Source organism: Vombatus ursinus, unplaced genomic scaffold (assembly GCF_900497805.2).
Source record: "Vombatus ursinus unplaced genomic scaffold, bare-nosed wombat genome assembly UNPS02005459.1, whole genome shotgun sequence".
NCBI classification, from domain to species: domain Eukaryota; kingdom Metazoa; phylum Chordata; class Mammalia; order Diprotodontia; family Vombatidae; genus Vombatus; species Vombatus ursinus.
This window is the reverse complement of record NW_020945237.1, coordinates 16126197-16145767: the sequence shown is the minus strand read 5'-3', so window position 1 is coordinate 16145767 and position 19571 is coordinate 16126197. Positions and strand designations below refer to the sequence as shown.

General features: G+C 41.3%; 1 protein-coding gene across 1 annotated transcript in view; it reads right to left on the bottom strand.

Moving 5' to 3' along the window:
- Nucleotides 1-2706: 2706 nt before the first annotated feature.
- The window catches only part of KIAA1217 (KIAA1217 ortholog), a 536845-nt gene continuing 519980 nt past the window's right edge, over nt 2707-19571 (bottom strand). Inside the window, exons 10-11 of the mRNA XM_027847866.1 lie at nt 6180-6355; nt 2707-2872 (exon numbers count right to left, since the gene is read on the bottom strand). Of these exons, the coding sequence (XP_027703667.1) occupies nt 2707-2872; nt 6180-6355 (342 nt within the window). The remainder of the gene's footprint in view (nt 2873-6179; nt 6356-19571) is intronic.

Sequence of the window (19571 nt, the reverse complement as noted above, 5' to 3'; positions counted from 1 at the left end):
AATAGATAGGAAGCTATTTATTTGTACATGCATGCTATTTCTCCAAAAGAATTTGTTTCTGGGGGCCAAAGGCTGTGCTGTTTTCATCTTTGCATCTCTAGTCTTACTACAATGCCTGGCACACAATAGGTACTTAATAAACACTTGTTGATTTGGTTTGCTTTTACTTTGGTCTAAGGCAATTACAAGGAACCTAAAGGGGTGCATCCTAGAAAGAAGGCCCTGGTTTTACTTACAATGTAGGAATATTTTCTGTGGTACTACCATGAAATAAGGATATGTGGCATATGTGTGTGTGTATATGTGGCATCCCTTTCTCCTTTCATTTTTTTAATCATAGTTTATATCATAGTGGCCTAAATACAGGACATATTTCCCTCTCAAAATCCAACCTGTACAAAAAACCTGAACGCAGTGTGAGTTCAATGAATACCTACACATTTTATCCTTTCAAACATTTCTCATTTTAGTGGTGGAACATAAACTTGGGAGCAGCATCTATTTAGACCAATATGACTGTTATTTATGCTTATGTTTTATTTCTCCTACTAGCTTGTTAATTCGTTAAGGACAGGGAACGTCTTAGTCATTTTTGGATCCCCTCAATGCCTAGCACAATGCCTAGTACAGAGTAGGTACTCAGTAAATGTTTTATGAATGAAAGAATGAATGACTCTCTGCTATAAACAACACAGGCTTGAGGCAGCCCAGTTCTGGCAAAAATCACACCATGGCTCTGCTTCAAGGTCACTTCCCACAATGCCCCCCTCCGCCCCGGCATATTAACAATAACTGCACTCAGATGCAAAGGTCAGTAACATTTCAATCTCTCTGCTGTGAGCCTGAGTTTCCTCATCTATAAAATGAAAAAGGTTGGACTGAATGATCTCTAAGGTCCCTCCCAGTCTTAAATGTTCTGATTCCTTGTAAATCCAAAGAGCCAAAGGAAAAGAATTTGGGGGCATGAAGAACCACCAGATGGCAGCATGAGAACAGAGATTTTAACGAATTTGAGGAGAAATTTTGCTTCTTTTTTTTTTTTGGCCTGGTTTTAAGACATAGAGAATGAGCTGGGATTACCTATAATGGCCAAAGTGTACGTATGGGTCTGTATTTGTGGGGGGGGGCGCGGGAATCCAGCATTTAACCCAGCCATTTTCTATAGCATTCACTGCTTGTAAAGTAGTATAGTCAGGAAAAGGCTAGCAATGAGGAATGGGAGTGGGATGGGGGAAGGGAAAGGAAAAGAAGGGAAGGGAAGAAAAGGGGAGGGAAAAAATTGAGAAGAGAAGGGAGTTGGGAAGGGCAAGGAAAAGGGAAGGGGAAGGAGAGGAGAAGGAGAAGAACAAGAGAGGGAAGGGCAAGGCAAGGCAAGGCAAGGGAACAACATATGTGGAAGGGGCCCTTGAAGGAAACGCCAGCTTTTTAGAAGAAAAGATTCCTCTTCATAGCATCCTGACAGGCTCAGTACATGAGATTGGAAGGGAGGCAAGAGGTGACACACAGAGGCCTTTGCTTTCCTTGTCGCATCTCTGCATTCAATCATCAGATTGAATACCAGGGCTTTGGCACATGGTCTGGCACCCAGGAGGTGCTTAACATTTACTAATTCATCAAGTTGAAGGGCAAAATTTTGGGGGGTTGGCTCTGACACTCCACTGGGCAGCTAGGTGGCACACTGGACAAAGCGCCAGGCCTGAAGTCAGGAAGACTCATCTTCATCAATTTAAATCTGACCTCAGATATTTACTAGCTGTGTGACCTTGGAGCAAGTCACTTAACCCTGTTTGCCTCCATTTCCTCATCTGTAAAATGAGCTAGAGAAGGAAATGGTGAACCACTACAGTATCTTTGCCAAGAAAACTCTAAAATGGGGTCATAGAGAATTGGATACAACAAAAAACAATTAAACAGCAACTGATGCTTATGAGTCAGGTAAACGTGGGCAAGTCGCATGATTTCTTTCAATTTCTGTAAGTGTTCAATGGTTCTAATATTTGTTATTATGAGAAAAGGGTTTTGTAGACCTTAAGCCACCATAGAAATAGTAGCTGTTGTTAGGATACAGGGTCCATCATGATGGTACCTTTTCTTTTTCCTTCAAATTTTTAAGAAGACACGAAAAAGCTCAATGAAGACAGGAGATAGAACTCCTAGACCAAAGTGGAAGGCCCTGCCCTTGCTCCAAAGGCATTTTAAAAATAAAGAATCTGTCCTGTGACTACATCAACAGTCCTGTATTTCACGGAAGGAGAGAAGATATAGGATAATTCATTTTTCTTTCCTTTTTTTTTTAATGACTGCCCAATGCAGCTCCAAACTCCTGAGCTAAAGAGATGTGCCAGCCTTAGCTCCCCAGCAGCTGGGATTTCAGTCATGTACCAACATGCTCAGTGTGGCAACCCTTCCCTCCTGCCTTTCCTGCAGCTTCTTCCCTCGCCTCACTTCCCCCTACCTGCACTTTAGATTTATCTGCCTCTCAGGTCTAAGAACTTTCACTTTACAAAAATTTTCGATCTCAGATCCAAATGTAATTGTGTTAGAGACTGATTAGTGGTGGGCACCTCAAAACTGGCTGGCAGAGTTGTAGCTCTGAATGCGCTGGTGTGTCAATTAACCTACAAATCCAGATGTCCTCCAATTTGCAATTAATTTTCAAAGGAGTTGTCATTTGACCCTCAGTCTGCCTCTGCCTAGAGCCCTGCGTTAATCACTTCTCTCCTCCATGCCTCTTGGGTCTTGGAACCTCCGCTCACTAAAGGCCAATAAATCTCCCAGTTGGCCTTTTTGTGTTGTTGCTGTCAATGGATCATCCGGAAATGCACCGCAATTTTCTCGTGCCCTAAGGTGCCACTTTTTAATATGGCGTGTACTGGTTACAAATAAGGCATTAAAGTTTACTGAAAATAAAAAGGTAAAAAGAGCCCTGGGAACCCAGAAATGAAGTTTGAAATGCCTTAGCCAATCACCATACGGCTGCTTAGGACATTCATTCTGGCAAACCTGCCCCGTGCTGAGTGCTCGAGGATGCTGAAGCTTCTTGATTGCTAGCTGGTTACTATGGATTCCAATTCTGAGATATTTAGTAAGCAGTTTTCATCCAATCTTCTCTTAGTGAGAAAGCAGTTTTCATCCAATCTTCTCTTGGTGTCACATAAAGAAGTAAAAGTATTCACTTCCTACTTCTATTATGAATGAGCTGTGTGACCTTGGGCAATTCATTTCAGTATCTGGGCCTCAGGGGCTTAATCTGTAAAATCAGAGGGCTGAACTAGGAGTATGCCCTCAAAAGCCACTGACAGCTCTGGCATTCCTTGTCATAAAATACTCATGGAGGCTCGAGACCCTCTGACTGTAAGGAGGCAGATAGGTGGCACAGTTGTCTTATAATTGGTAGATATTATTATTATCATCATCATTATTTGCTCCTCTGCTAGGTTAGCATGGAATAGTTGTAGAAGAAAGATCAGAATTTAATTGATGTTACTGATTTTTATTGGCTATGTGAACCATTGTAAAATCACTGCATCTCTCTGGGCCTCAGTTTCCTCATCTGTAAAATGAAAGGGTCAGATTAGATGACTATTCCAGTTCTGTATCTATAATCTAAAGATCCTAAATCACTTCACCTCAGTTTTCTCATCTGTAAACTGAGGAGGACTTGGACTAGATGGTCTCTGGCCCTCCTGGCTCTGAATCCATGATCCTATGATTCTCATTTAAAATGGTGATTGCTATGAACATTTGACCTCCCTACCTCACAAGGTTATTGTGAGAACACTCAACAGGACTTACAGATGTAGATTATTGTTCTTGTTTTAGATGCTGGGTGGGTTCGAGGATAGCAACAGAACTTCACTGGCTGATGGAAACTTTCTGAGAGATCATTTTCATGTAGAAACCAAGCTCTTGCTGCAATTCTGCTCACTGGTACCTACACGACCTTGAACAAATTACTTAACTTTTGTGGTTTTCTTTGTTGTTGTTTAACACAGTAGTGTCCTACACTTTGTGACCCCATGTGGGGTTTTCTTGGCAAAGATAGTGGAGTGGTTTGCCATTTCCTTCTCCAGCTCATTTTATAGATGAGGAAACTGAGGCAAACAGGGTTAAGTGACTTGCCATTTCCTTTTCTAGCTCATTTTACATATGGGGAAACTGAGGCAAACAGGGTTTAAGTGACCTGTACAGGGTCACACAGCTAATTAGTGTATGAGGCCAGATTTGAACTCATAAATACAAGTTTTCTTGACTTCAGGCCCAGCTCTCTATCCACCACAGCGCCACCTAGCTGCCCAATTTTATTAAAAAACAAAACAAAACAGTTTTATGGTTGTCATGAATATCATAGTCATTTCCTCTTCATTGTGACTTCCAGATTGAATGCTCCACTGTACAGCAGCAATAGCAGCAGTAGCAGCAACAGCAGCAGCAGATCTAAGCAAAGTCAAATCATCAGAGCAACCCTGTCTGCCCATACATTCCACATTCCCGTGTATATCATCCCACCTCTCTACAGAGAGGAGGGAGGTGTCTAGGAGTCTTCTTTAAATAATTTGGCACAATGGAGGATTAAGCAAAATCACTTCTGCCCGTTTCCAAATTTTGAATGTTTGAGCCAAAAAAAAAGGACAGTTTTGAAAAAAGTTCTTTTTTCATAAAATTTCTCTGATGAAACATATTGCATTTGTGACGATGGTGAACTGATGAGCACAGCTGTAATTAGGATGACGCAACTGGGACTTTTTCCCAGGCCACTGAAATTTAGTGGACACAAAAATTTAATCATACTTTCTTTTCAGTTGTATACAAGCAACTACAGCAATCTCCTCTCCCACTAAACTGAATTTGCCATAACTTATTGAATTATTTTTACATCATTAATTCCAATTTCGATTTAAGGTTTCACAGTTATGGATCTGATCGCAAAGCTACATTCTGAAGAGGCTGAATTCTTAAAAAAAATAAAAACACAACCCAAAAACTTGTTTAAAACTTGGAATATTCTTATTACCTCTTCACAAAGGCACACAAACGCTACATCAATTTTAGGGGCTATATAATTTTATATAGGGGATATATAATTCAATGGCATTATACGAAAACTTGGATGAATAATTTTAATTCATTAAAAAGAATTCCAATTTTTATCCTCTCTTTGGCCTGTCCCTTACAAGAGAATTCTCATTTTATCCAAATATGTTAGGCTGGTACCAAAGGAAATTTGAAATATCAATCAAATGAAGACTAAGTGATAGAGTCTAGTCTATAGATCACAAAGAATAGTGGCGATGAGGATCATTTGAAAGCAATTCTCTTAAAATCCCAAATGATGGGAATCACATTCCCCAGGAAACAGCAGAATTACAGCTTGTGTAAGGCTGGAAGTGACCAGAAAAATGACTCTTCATTAACACATAAGGTGCAGTAGCTATGTGATAAATGGCCTTGTATAGCCTCCCATACATTAACATAAAAGATGTATTTCTTCTACTGACTAATCATAATAAACCAGTGCTAAATTTCAGTAGTGTGGCCTGAGAAATGCTTTCAATGAGGACCATTGATAAAACTCTTAACATTCAAAGGAGAACCTTTCCTCGCTTTGGATCAGACATCGTTTAAATTGTTTTTCTGGGGATTTTATTATGAAGATATGCTTAATACAATCTCATCTAGCCTTTGTCTTTAATTACATTAATTATTAATATCACATTTATTATACATACAGCTTCACTATTTGCTCCTTTTAATTGAATGTGGAGTTGAACTCTGGTAAAGGACCTGCCAATGGCAAGAGCTTTTTAAAAATGATCGTTATTAGGCTGACTACCATATTATACCAAATACTGGAAACATTTTCCCATCAAATTAGTTTAGACAAAATCTGGTCTTGTCCATAATTCCTTCTCTTTTTTCCTAAGATATTTATATATTGGATCTTTTAAAAGGCACCTCAGTTTAGGAGTAGAGACAACATATCAATCAGTCAATTAAGCAAGCAAAGAATCCCAAACTATTTGGTGCCCAAAAACTTCATTCAGCAGGACACTAAATAAGCAGAAGCTGTATTCAGGAAGTGCCTTACATTCAGAAGAGACAATTTTTTCTATGGTCAAAAGGCTATACCTTTATTCAAGCCCAATGCCCTCCAACCCCCCCCCAATGCCAACACTCACCATAACTTTTTGACTATTTTTTCCTCTTCGTGAAGGTACTTCTGCCTCTCTTGCTCCACCAGGTGGCGCTGCCGCTGCACAGGATCCTCAAGCCTCTTCAGGGTTTCAATCACTTTGCCATTGATTTCCTGCTCAGCCTTCTTCATCATAGCCCTCAGCAACTCCTGATTCTGCAGCTGTTTCACAAAAGAAATCAAGTTCAATTTTCCCTGCCTGGCTAACATCTCTGGCAACTGAAAGCTTTGCAAGTTCTCAGGAGCAGGTTTAGATAAACATGCCTGCAGCTGATGATTTAGCTCAGATGAGTCTGAGCTGAGGCTGAGCTCCTTCTTACCCAAATCTGGCTTAAGTGCAACTCATTATGTGTATGTGTCCATGTGTTGTATACGTGTGTGTATGCATATTGAAAACCAGTTAATTTTCAATTAAATACATACATATGTATATGTATGTATATGTATACGTATATATACAAATATAAATGTGTATATATATTCAAATATGTTTGATGAATATGGTATTTAGTTTACTGAGGAGGATAAATTGCATTCTATGGTCACTGCAATCTTGCGTGTGAGTTTCAGAAGGAAACTGACAAATAGAATTTTATGCTCCTATATTCTGTGTGTAGCTCTCACATGACTCTGCCGTTTGGAAGAAACTGAGTACCTTCCCTTCTGACTGCATCATATCCAATGTATACAAAATGTTACCGATAGCTTTCTTGTCACTGCTACAGAATAGCTCAAACTGAGGAGAAGTGATTTCTCATGTTCTGCTTATGGCACAGCTTAGCCCACCTCAAGGCACACACTCATCAATGTGTGAAACAGCAATTCAGGATTATCATCATTATCAACCTTTGGTGGCAAAAGGGCTCTAAATCTGCTTGCGAATTAGGTGCTAACACAGTATTTTCACATCAACTACTCATACTTAATTCTGTCCATACAGTTTTCATATGATTGTGTGACTGCCCTCTCCTTAGGTAGTTAGTTAAAGGTCCACCTGCTTAGAGTTGCCAAGACTTGTGGATTCTGCTTCGACGACATCTCTTAAAACCACCTCCATTCTCTCTATCACCCTAGTTCAGGTCATCATTACTTGTCTCCTGAACTATTGCAATACTTTCCTCATTGGTTTCCCTGAACTCAGTCTCCACCCCTCCTCCCCGCCCCCTTTCCAATCCATCCTCTACATAGCTGTTAGATTTAATCCTGAGACCATGTTTCTGTCTTGCTCTAAAATCTTCAGCTGCTCCCCATTGCCTCCAGGACTGAATACAACCTCCCCCGTTTGGCATTTAAAGCTTTTTCTATGAGACTCCAGCCTACTTTGCTGTTCCTATCATTTGGAACTCCTCTTTACACCCTTTATAATTTGACCAAACTGTCCTCTCTGCTGCTACACCTCAAACAAGATTCCGTCTCCTTTTTACATGCTTTTGCACAGGCACAAGACCTTTCCTGAACCCCAGTTGTTGGTGCCTCACCCCCCAAATTACCTTGTTTGTGCGCTGTGTGTGTGCGTGTGTGTGTGTGTGTGTGTGTGTGTACATGCTGTTATTTGATAGAATGTACGCTTCTCAAGGGAAGGGATTGTTTCACTTTTTGCCTTTGTATTCCCAGAACTTAGTACAATGACTGGTACATGGAAGGCTTTTGATAACAGCAATACTGGCTGGCTGATTGGTTGGTAGACTCCAGACAGAAAACCTGCATTGAGCCATTACCCATTAAGCTTGATACTGACAACATTCCATTTCTGGGACACACGTTTCAGATATACTTGGCCACTTGCATAGAATTCTCTGCTTTGTAGATGTGTCCAAACTTTGTGTTTGCCATGTACCTTGCAATTTTTGACAATTCATCCATCAAGTCAATTCATTTACTCTGCCTTCAACACAATCATTATAGTCTACCTATCTAATGTTTCCCTGAAATTTCAATTAACTATTACTGTCTTGCTTGTTCTCTGGGATAACTACTATTCGCCATTCCATTTCACAGCTGCCATATTTCATCTCAGAGCTGGTGATAAAGACAGATTTGTCAGTGGTCCAGGGTGCAAATGGATGCCTGGAAAAAAACCTAATGGTGGATAATCCAGATATCATTTGCATTTGGTTTTGGAATACTGATGCTCTGATTCAGGTTAGATACCTACACAGCATTTCCTATCCTTATAGGTCTCCCTTTGTTGATGGTGATGGATAAGCTTAGCAGCAGGACAGAAGCAGCAGAAGGTGCCCAATATCCACTTGTGGTATGTCAGGAACTCTAGTCATGGATTTAGAGCTACACAGGACCTTAGAGGTCATCTAGTTCAACAGTCTTATTTCACAGAGAAGGAACCTGAAGCCCAAAAGGGTTAAGTGACTTGTCCAACCTCACACAGGTAGCAGCGAGTGATAGAAGTGGCATCTGAAATCTGCTTCCCAACCCCTAATCCTGTGGCCCTTTGTAATGTACTCTGCTGACTGTATGGGATATTTCAGTGTAGGACCTGAAGCTTATCTAACTGTTAAATTTCATCCTTCCACAGGAGAAAGAAGCAGTAGAAAGAAGGCTGACTCTGAGGGTTAGGTTCAGATCCTGCCTCTCACATTAGTGCCTGTATGACCTTTGGAAAGTCATTTAACATCTCTAGGCCTCAGTTTCCTCATATTTAATTAGGCAGTTTCTGAGATCCCTTCAAATTTGACATAACATGACCCTATGAGCCTAAAAAAGACTAGCAATAGTTAAAAATAGCTAACATTTATATAATTTCTAGAAACACACATATGTGTATTTATCCATAGAGAAATATATATATGCATATACATATATATATAAAATCTATCTGCCAAGCACTTTACAAATATCTCATTTAATCCTCAAAATAATAAGAAGTAAATGCTAATCCCCATTTTACAGATGAGGAAACTGAGGAAGAGTCAACTTGCCCCAGGTCATATAGACAACACAGGTAGTTAGTGTCTGAGGCAGGATTCAAACTCAGTTGTTCCTGACTCTAAGAAAGACCCGTGCTCTATCCACTGGGCCACCTATCTGCCTCTATCTCACAGAATACTTTAGAGGAGGTGAAGGGGGATTTCTATTTTCTATACTGGAAATGGGACTGATTAGTATTACATGGCCAAATACTGGAGAAGCACATAGAGGACCAAGACAAATGAGGCAATAGGCTGGTTAGTGCTGAGTGCTAAGAGGCTTTGTGTGTGTACTGTCTGGAAATTGTTGTTGCAGTATTATAGTCCTTAGTAAGAAGCCTCTGAGGAACACATGAATTAAAGAGGCAAAAGCCTTCCTTTCCTTTCCTTTTATCCTTAAAGTTAATTCATTTCAACATGCTTTCAAGTTGGACCTTATTGGAATGCAGCCCTATTTTTTTAGGCATTATTATAATTCCTTCTTGGGAAACCAGAACAAACTAGACTGGACTGGACTAGGAAGGACCTTCTGTCTCATGTGTTTTTCTCCCTTTCCAGACTTATTTCCTTTTCTCCTTCCACAGAGCTCACTCTATTCACCCTGGTCTGGTTGTTCTACAAACAAGACACTCCATCTCTTGGCTCCAAGCATTTTCTCTGGCTGCCCCCTATGCCTGGAATGCTCTCCCTCCTTCACTCTACAGATTTCCCTGACTTCTTTTAAGTCCCAATGAAAATCCCAGCTCCTGGGAAGCTTTTCCCAACCCCTCTTAATTCCAATGCCTTCCCTCTGTTAATTATCTCTTATTTATCCTGTACATAGCTGGCTTTGTATCTATTTGTTTGCATGTTGTCTCCCCCGTTAGACTGTAAACTCCTTGAGGGCAGGGACTGGCTTTTGCCATTTTTTGTATCCCCAGGGCTTGGCACAGTGCCTGACACACAAGTACTTAATACATGTTTATTAATTGATTGCTTAGATGTATCAAGTAGTGCTAAAGTCAGGACTTAGATTACAACAACCCTGTGAGGAAACTGACTGAGAGGTTAGTTAAATGACTTGCCCAGGGGCACATAGTCTGCTCTCTGTAGTGACACTGAGAATACAGATACAAAAGAAGAGGTCTCCACCTGGAGCTTTATTTTACAGTCTTTATGTAAATTGGATTATATGCATTTCTAATCCTATTGGGGTTTTTTTTTAATTGTTGAAGCTGCTTTTATTTTTCTTTTAGAAGATTCTTGAAACTGACTCAAATGATCTATGTATAAGTATGTCTGTTTCTGAGGCATTACAACATTTGTTCTGACTTGTCACTGGATCTAAAATCCAAATTTCAGATCTCTCCAAGACAGCCTACACCTCTGATGGGATTTTTGTCAAGGGGTCACAAAGGTATAACTGAATGATCACTAATAGATGGGGGCACAGCCTACCAGGGGCTGGGCCTTCTCTCCTGGGTCTAAACCTTGAAACCCAGGCTGATAACCTGTTGATGTAGGGCAGGATGGTGAAGACAATGGACCTGGGTACAGTACTTGGGTACCAATGCCAGCTTTGTAATGACTAATTACATGAGAATTTGGAGGAGTCATTTCTCTCTGGGCCTACATTTTCTAATTCGTAAAATAAAAGGTTTAGATTAGATGATCTCTAAGATTTCTTCTAGGGGCAGCTAGATGGAGCAGTGGATAGAGCACTGGCCCTGAAGTCAGGAGGACCTGAGTTCAAATCCGGCCTCAGACCACACACTTGACACTTACTAGCTGTGTGACCCTGGGCAAGTCACTTAACCCCGATTTCCTAAAAAAGCAAAAACAAACAAACAAACAAAAAAAAAAACAAAGACAAAAAAAGATTTCTTCTAGCTCCAACATCGTACGATTTCACTTTGCCCTTTGTCATACCCCCATATGACCATGTAAGGAAGAATACAAGAGGGTGTGGATGGTGGGGAACAGGGCTGGGGTCGGCTAGGTGAAGCCTCTCTCCTTTCAATTCCTGGGATTTAGCTCAGTACCCTCTTGTGCTGGAGGGAAGGAATAGAGATGTAGTGCTTTAATTCATCCAGGGATTTACAATTCGAACCCATAAGCTCTATTCATTGTTTCTGTTGGCTAAAATAAAAAGAGCCATTTTCATTAGTCCCCAAACTTTATAAGCCAGAGAAGGGGGTTTGGCTTTGAAGAAATGAAAAAACTTTAAGGTGCTCTCACGAAGTATTATAAGGCAGCATGGGGCGGTTAAATTCAGAGAACCTAGGATCACATGCCATTTCTGACATTGACTTCTTTTTGGACCTGGGGCAAGCCACTTAATAGTAATATGTATCACTGGAATATTTTTCAGGGACTTTCCATATATTATTTCATGAGATCCTGCCAACAACCCTATGAGGTAGGTGCTATTATTATGATGCCCATTTTACAGATTAGCCAACTGAGGCACAAGTGACTTGCTCAGAATCACATAGCTAATACGTGTTCACAGCAGCATTTGAACTCAGGTCTTTCTGACTCCAAGGCCTGCACACTATTCACTGAATTCACAGAGCTGCCTGTAACCTAATCTCCTCTAAGAGCCTTTCCAGCTCTGAATCAATAAACCTAGATTATCTAACCTTTCCGAGATTAAGTTTCGTTATCAGTAAAATGAGTGGTTTTGGCCAATGAAACCTTAGGCAACTCAATTCAATTTCACAAAGATTTATTAAGCATCTACTATGGGGCAAGGCACTGTTGAGCCTTGGGGATCTAAAGACAAGACGAAAACAGCCCTGACCCTGAAGGGCAGGCTGGATTTGAAAGAAGAGAACCTGAGTTCCAATCCAGACTGCTACTTGGGCATCACTTAAAATCTCTGAACCTCATCTGCACGATGAGAGGATTGGACTTTTAAGGTTTCTTCCAGCTCAAAGACTATTGCAATGGGGATGGGGATAGACTACATTATAAGCCCATGAACCTATACCTTATAACCTGAAGGAGAGAACACTAAAATGAGTTGAATATCAGTAAAAGTTTCTTGGAGGAGATGGCCTCCCGGCAGAACCTTGAAGGGAGATAATAATTCCAAAAGATACAGGTGAGGAGAGCCTGCATGCCAGGCATGCAGGAAGGCTGATACAAAGGCCTGGCAGCTGGCCTTCCAGCTGAAAATGGAGGTGGGGAAGGAAGGCTGGACTAGTTGACCTCAAAGATCCAGCTCTAAAACGATGAAGCTTTGCAAATACGTCCCTCTGCTGGAATATGAAAAATGCCTCATTTACCTTCTCTCCAAAATTCCTTCAGCTTATTTCTACCCTTTCCTTATTTATAAGCCTGTGGCCAAGAGATGAACAAGCATGTCGTAAGAGAAGCAGACAGTCCTTTGCTTCCCCAGGGAAGCACATGTTAGCTCCAGGAAAAGCCTGTCCCAGGGATGTGGGCACCTGATTCAGTTCGTGACCCCTTCCCTTCTGTCATTCTAGGGCCACATGTGGCTTCATAGATGGCTGAGTTTAAACAGGAGACTTTCAAATGGAAACCCTGGACAGTGTAGACAGTGGTATGTTTGCTGGCTAACTCTTTGTAAGGCGCACATCTTCAATTCTACCACCTGGGGGTGTGAGTAGACAGACTGAGACTCAGGCTCATTGCTCCAAGGCACTATCTCCTAAAAAGCCCCCTAAGGTGCCCTGGCAAACCCAAACTTATTATTCCAAACTTAAGGACTCTGGGTTGGACCTATGTTTCTTTCTCACTCAGAAATATTGTGTCTTCCTCCCTCTTTGAGCAGTGAGTTTCTGCAAAGTCTCGATAAATGGAACAGTATGTGCAGAATCATCTCCCTTGTATCGGAACACAGAGTACTGTGGGTAGTGGGGTGAGGGGGTAGGCTCTACCTCTCCTGGGCCCTATCTTTTTTGGTTTTGCAGAGACAGTCCATAATCTCCTTTCTTTGGAATGCTTCTCTCCCCCCTCAGCCCAGGGGCTAAATGTCCCTGAAACTGCCTTAGGAAGAGCCACCCCTATCTGGCATTTTGGAGAAAGGACATGTCTCACAACAGCCTAGTTCTATTACTTTACAGAGGTAAGGAGGAGGAAGTAGCCAGAGGCACAGAAGCGGCGTGGCATACTTGAAGAGGACTGGGCTTGGTGTCAGGGGATCTGGGTTCAAATTCTAGCTGTGTCACTTCCAACCTGAGTGACCTTGGGCAAATTACTTCCTCTTTCTAGCACTCAAGTTGCCTCTTCTATAATAGAAAGAAGAGCTATAACCAAGGTAAGGCTGCCTAATCTTTGTCCCAAGGAACTAAATTTAGAGGATGCTGATAAAACTTGCAGTCTTTCAAGCAAGGCAGAAATAAAAGAGTTTAGCACCTAGGTAGCAGCTATGAAAAAGGTACAAAAATGACAAAGGACTTCCTCATGTTGACTGCCACCTAGAAGATAACCTCTTCTCTTGCCCAGCCCCTGGTCCAACCCCACCCAGGAGTAAATTCAGACAAGCTGCCCTAGTTATAGTTTATAATATTTGACCTGAAGGTGGGGGTGAGGTGAGGGAGTGGGTAGAACTTCTCCTTAGGAATTAGGACTGGACTGGAGACTTCATTGATACAGAGCGATCTCCAGATGAGGAAACTCCCTCTGCCAGTGCAAACTGTAGCCTTGGAGAAAAGGTTCTTAATCTTTTTTTTGTATCCTGGATGCTTTTGGTAATCTGGTGAAGTCTAGGGACCTCCTCTCAGAATAATGCATAAAATAAAATACATAGAAATATAAAGGAAACTCATTATAGTGAAATACAAGTGTTAAAATAATAATAATTTTTTAAAAGTTCAGGGCCCTCAGTTAAAGACCCCTGACTTACAGCTGCCTATAACACTGACAAGTCAAGTGATTTGCCCAGGATCACAGTTACACAACCAGTAAGTGTCAGAGGTGAGATTTGAACCCAGGGCTTCTGGCTCTGAGGCCATGTGTTCTATTTACTATAAAACAGTGCCTCATTCTGATATATATATATCATATATATATATATATATATACACACACACATACATACATACATACACACATTACATAAATATACATATTTGTGTCTAATGGTAGCCATCTCTAGGATGGCAGGTGGATGGGGGAAGGAATAGGAAAAAAAGGAAAATAAAGGAAGAAAGTTATGTAACAACTTTATTATGTATTTAAAAAGAAGAGCAAAGGGCAGCTGGGTTACACAATGGAAAGAACATGGCCCTGGAGTCAGGAGGACCTGAGTTCAAATCCAGCCTCAGATACTTGACACTTATTAGCTGTGTGACCCTGGGCAAGTCACTTAACCCCAATTTCCTTGCCAAAAAAAAAAAAGGAATAGTAAGTTGTATGTAATAGATTTGCAGTTTCACGTGTGATCATCTGTTTCCTATTCTACTATGTTATGGAAATGCTTGTTTTATAAATTCAGAATAAAATAAAATAAAATTAATTAATCATGGAAATTAATGACTTGTTACTGAACATTTGATACTTAATCATACCACATAAAGGAAGCTAGGTGGTGGAACAGAGACTTGGGGACAGGAAGACCTAGTTCAGTGCCTGCTTCAGATATGCATTAGCTGAATGACCCTGGCAAAGTGCAAAAACCCTTTTACCTCAGTTTCTTCACCTCTAAAATGAGGATAAAAATAGCTCGCGTGTGCATACGCGCGCGTATACACACACACGCGCGCGCACACACACAGAATGCAAATAAAATGAGCAAATATTAGCACCTACCTCACAGGGCTGTGAGGACCAAATGAAATTACCTACAAAGTGATTTGCAAACCACAGAGGCCTAGATAAATGGTTGCCATTTTATGGCCAGTGTTCTATCTATTAGGTGAATTCCGTGCCTGAGACTGAATGCTCAAGATAAACTATTACTGAAAAAAATACCTTACACCTGTTACCTTCCTGGTAACTGTTAATTGCAGAGATAATCACTGGTATCTAAGTTTCTTGAAGGTGGGGGCCCTTTTTTCCAAATTTTTTTTTGGGGGGGGCGAGGCAATGGGGTTAAGTGACTTGCCCAGGGTCACACAGCTAGTGAGTTTTATGTGTCTGAGGCTGGATTTGAACTCAGGTCCTCCTGACTCCAGGGCTGGTGCTCTATCCACTGCCCCACCTAGCGGTCCCTCCATAAATTTTTTATTGTCTATTATACATTATAGTTACATAGTGAACACAACTGTCATAAATGTTGTCTTATTGTTTTAACAAGAGAAGAGGAGGATGGAGTGTAGGTCTTCAACTAATTCTCTTTGTCCCAAGAAAAATGCCTTATTTGCTAATGTTCCTCCTTTTAGTGGAGGTAGGTCAGTGAGGAATAGCTTTTACCTGGAGTATGAACATGCATCCCTAAGAGTGAGCTTTTCAGCCCCAGGAGCAACCAGGCATCACTGGAACCAGGTTCTGATGGCCTCTCTTCTCCAGGCTGCCTCTTCCCTGGCCTATGTAGGTCCTAGGTCCTGGTTAGAACTAGCTACCCCTCTTGTGTCCTTTGCTCCCCTTCCCTCCCCTTTCCTTCCCTTTCTTTCTTTGCTCTCCTCTGCCCACCCATTCCATCCCCTCATCTCCCCTCTCCAACATCTGCATCAAGTTTCTATTGTTGAGAATAATCCACCAATTCTGGAAACGAAATGCTCATCTACAAATAGGATATGCTCTGTAAGCCTGGGATTTTCCTATGATTTAATTATCTGATTACTGTAGTCCGTTGCCAAGCACAGAGGATTTCAAGTAGTTTCGCCATTTTATAACATAGTTCAGAGTATATTTGAATTTCTAATTCCATTTTGTACTTTCAAGGCTATTTTAGTGAGTCCCCATATACCACTAATGACAGCCACATCATTGAATTTCCACTAGCTTTGGGGTGGCTCTCATTTCCTGGCATATTATATACTTACTGAAGGAGAATTGATGCTGAGGTAGCTTAATTATTTTCAACTATTTTTGTCTTAAATAGGCTGCACAAAAGGCAAGGACAGAAATCACAGAGAGAAGTCAATTGAACAGATTATAAGCCCAGACACCAGGAAGGAGGGCAGAGAATGCAGAGGTTAGAAGGGCTCAGAAACAAAATATGTATTTTTCTCCTGCCTGGCCCAGAAACAAATATGATCTTCAAAGCTGTTGCCCAAGTGAACTCCTGGATGTAATTACATATTTTGTTAATTAGTTATCAAATCTGGGAACCTAGTAAAAGCTAAGAAGAGGAGAAGGCAGTTTGGGAGAGTGGAAATGGTACTGGCATTGGAATCAGCAGACAGTTTTGCAGGCTGGCTTCCCTATGCTCTTTGGGCCTCAGTTTTCTCATCTGCAAAGTGGGTACACTCTGCGTACTTGCACTACCAACTTCAGAAGTGTCCCAATCTATGGCAGTCATTTTGGGGGCTTGGAAGACTTTTTTTTCCAGAGTCAGAGTGGCCAAGGATGCTGAAAGGCGGAGGCTTTTGTTTTAGATGATGTATCATGGTTGATTAAAGGAGATAATGCATACCAAGCATTAGATAAATGTGATTTGTTTTTGTTATTCCTCAAGACCAATAAAATAAGTTGTATAGTTAAGATGGGTGTCTTGCTATCCAGTTCAATCTTCAGGTGCTCTGTTTCAATTAAATCAATCAACAACAAACAGAAATATCATGCACCTATGATGTGCTAGGTACTGGGATAAAAGCTAGAGATACAGGACTGCAAACTCCTGCCTTGGTGGAGTTCACATTCCAATGGATGAGATAACACACGTACACATAGATACACACCCAGAAGAAAGATGAAGCCAAGGCAGTTCACAAAAGGTTTGGCAAGCCACTGAAACAGGCAGCTGAAGAGGAAGAGGCAGGTTCTTTTATGCAAAAGCAATTAAAAAAAATGCCACCCCAAAAGACTCAAGGTCTTGTCACTGAAACGGATTTTCTGTAAGGCTCAAACCCTCTCAGCTGAGTCTGTTTTGAGCAAGAGCTGTCACTGAGACCTACAGATGCTGGTGACAGTCCACCACCACCTATACAAGGCCTTTCCTGATCCCCTTAGCTGTTAATGCCTCCTCCTTAAAATTATCTTGTATTTAGAGTGGGTGTGTGCACCTACATATAGGTAGACACACACATATGTATATCTACATGTATAGATACATACATAGGCATATCTATACATGTAGATACACACGTGTAAATGTATTTAGTATATACTGTATTTAGTGTATGTATACACAACACAGAGACATATGCATACATGTGTATAGGCATACATATAAATATACTTACATGTATACACATATATGTACACGTGTATGCATATGATTATATGTATGTATGTATGTATATACATATACACACATATAAAAATTGTATGTGTGTGTATACATCATACAAAAGGCAGCATGGTTCGATTGATGGAGCCACAAAGATCTAGGTTCCAGTGACACACTGGTCACGTCAGGTCATTCACCTTCTCAGAACTCTGGGCAGCTAAGATTGTACATCACATAGAAGGTGCCAACCTCTATCAGTAAGAGGACTTTTGTATGCCAATAAAACCCATGATCCAATATTTTGTAAATAACTATATATGTATCCATGTTTTTCCTCACTGCCAATAGGATGTAAGCCCTTGGTAGGCAAGAAATGTTTCATTTCTGTCTTTACATTGCCAGCGCCTGACACACAGTCAATGCTTTTTGACTGACCAAGGGTAGGAGAAAGAAAAACACTGGGGACACCTCCCTAGGTCCCCACAGCCCAATTAGCCTTTTCTTTTCAGGAAGAGACCATAGTCTTTCAGGCTGGCACTATTCACAGCTTGTTTCTTCAAGATGGCTGCAGATTTTCAAAATAAACATAATGCCAGGGATTAAACAGCCTTGCTCCCTCTGAAGCGCTGCTTTGCATCAGTTGGACAAGATTCTCTAATCCACAGGAGGGTCATAGGAAGTGAAGGATGATACTACTTCTTCCTTGCTGTCTAACCCACCTACCCTGCTCTGGCTCATCTGGCTTAGAGGACAAAAGGAAACATTTTCCCTCCTCTACAGTTAAGCTGCATGAGAAAAATAGAGGGCTGATGCAGCTAGCTCACTCCAGGAGGTAAGCTTGAAATAACAAAGCAAGGAGCCTTTCAGGTTAATGAAATTAGAAAAATACCTGGGGCAGGGAGGTGGCGCAGTGGATAGAGCACTGGCCCTGAAGTCAGGAGGACCTGAGTTCAAATCCAGCCTCTGACCAAACACTTGACACTTACTAGCTGTGTGACCCTGGGCAAGTCACTTAATCCCAATTGCCTAAAAAATAAATACCTTCCCAGACTTTGAACTGGCAGGGAACTCAGAAGTATTCTAGTCCAACCCTTTCATTTTACAAATAAGGGAAACTGAGGCCCAGAGGACTGAGTAACTTGCTCCAAGTTAAAAGGTAGTAACCATCAGAGGTGAGATTTCAACCCAATTCCTCAGAGCCTAGAGGCCTGCTTTTTCTACTCAGATACTGCCTTAAGATAGACTTTATCAGTCAGAAAGGCTCATGAACATGGAAAGATCTTGTATGCCACAGAGGACTAATCTTCATATGATTACAGATTCAGAGCCGGAAGTGACCTTTGAAGTTGGGTCAGCCTCCTGAATTTACAAGTGAGGGAACTGAATCTCTAGAGAAAAAGTGATTTGACCTCATTTGGTGGTATCCTAGATAGAACGTTGGACCTGAAGTCAGGAAGACCAGAGTTCAAATTCTGCCTCCATCCTAGGCAAGTCACTTCACCACTGTGGGCCTTGGCTTCCTCCAGAAGGTGATAATAGCACCTACCTCACAGGGTTATTGTGAGAATCACATGAGATACCACCCCTAAAGCCTTCTGCAAACCTTCAGGTGCTATACTAAACAGCAGAGACATCACCTTGCCCACCAAGGTCCATATCACCAAAGCTACAGCCTTTTTCAGCCGCAACGTACGGCAGTGAAAGCTGGACTGGAAGGAAAGCTGAGTCACAGAATTGACACTTTCAAATTGTGTTACTGAAGAAGATTTGTGAGAGGGCCTCAGACAGCAAGGAGATCAAATCAGTCAGTACCGAAAGAAATTAATTCAGGCTATTTCTACTGACGGTGAAGCTTAAATACTTTGGCCACATAATGACAAGGTGGGATTCATTAGAAAAGACCTTGATGTCAGGAAAGATTGAAGGCAAAAGGAAAAGGGGATGACAGAGAATGAGACGGATAGATAGTGTCATGGAAGCAATGAACATGAACTTGGACAAACTTCAAGAGATAGTGGAGGAGAGTCACAAAGAGTCAGATACGACTGAACAACAACAAAATTCTTACGAGTTCCTCTGGGTCAGGGATAGGGCAGGACCTCTGAGTGTTCAGTCTATCTAATGCCATATCTATACAGTTCCCAGCCAAACACCAAGCACATCTTGACTCAGA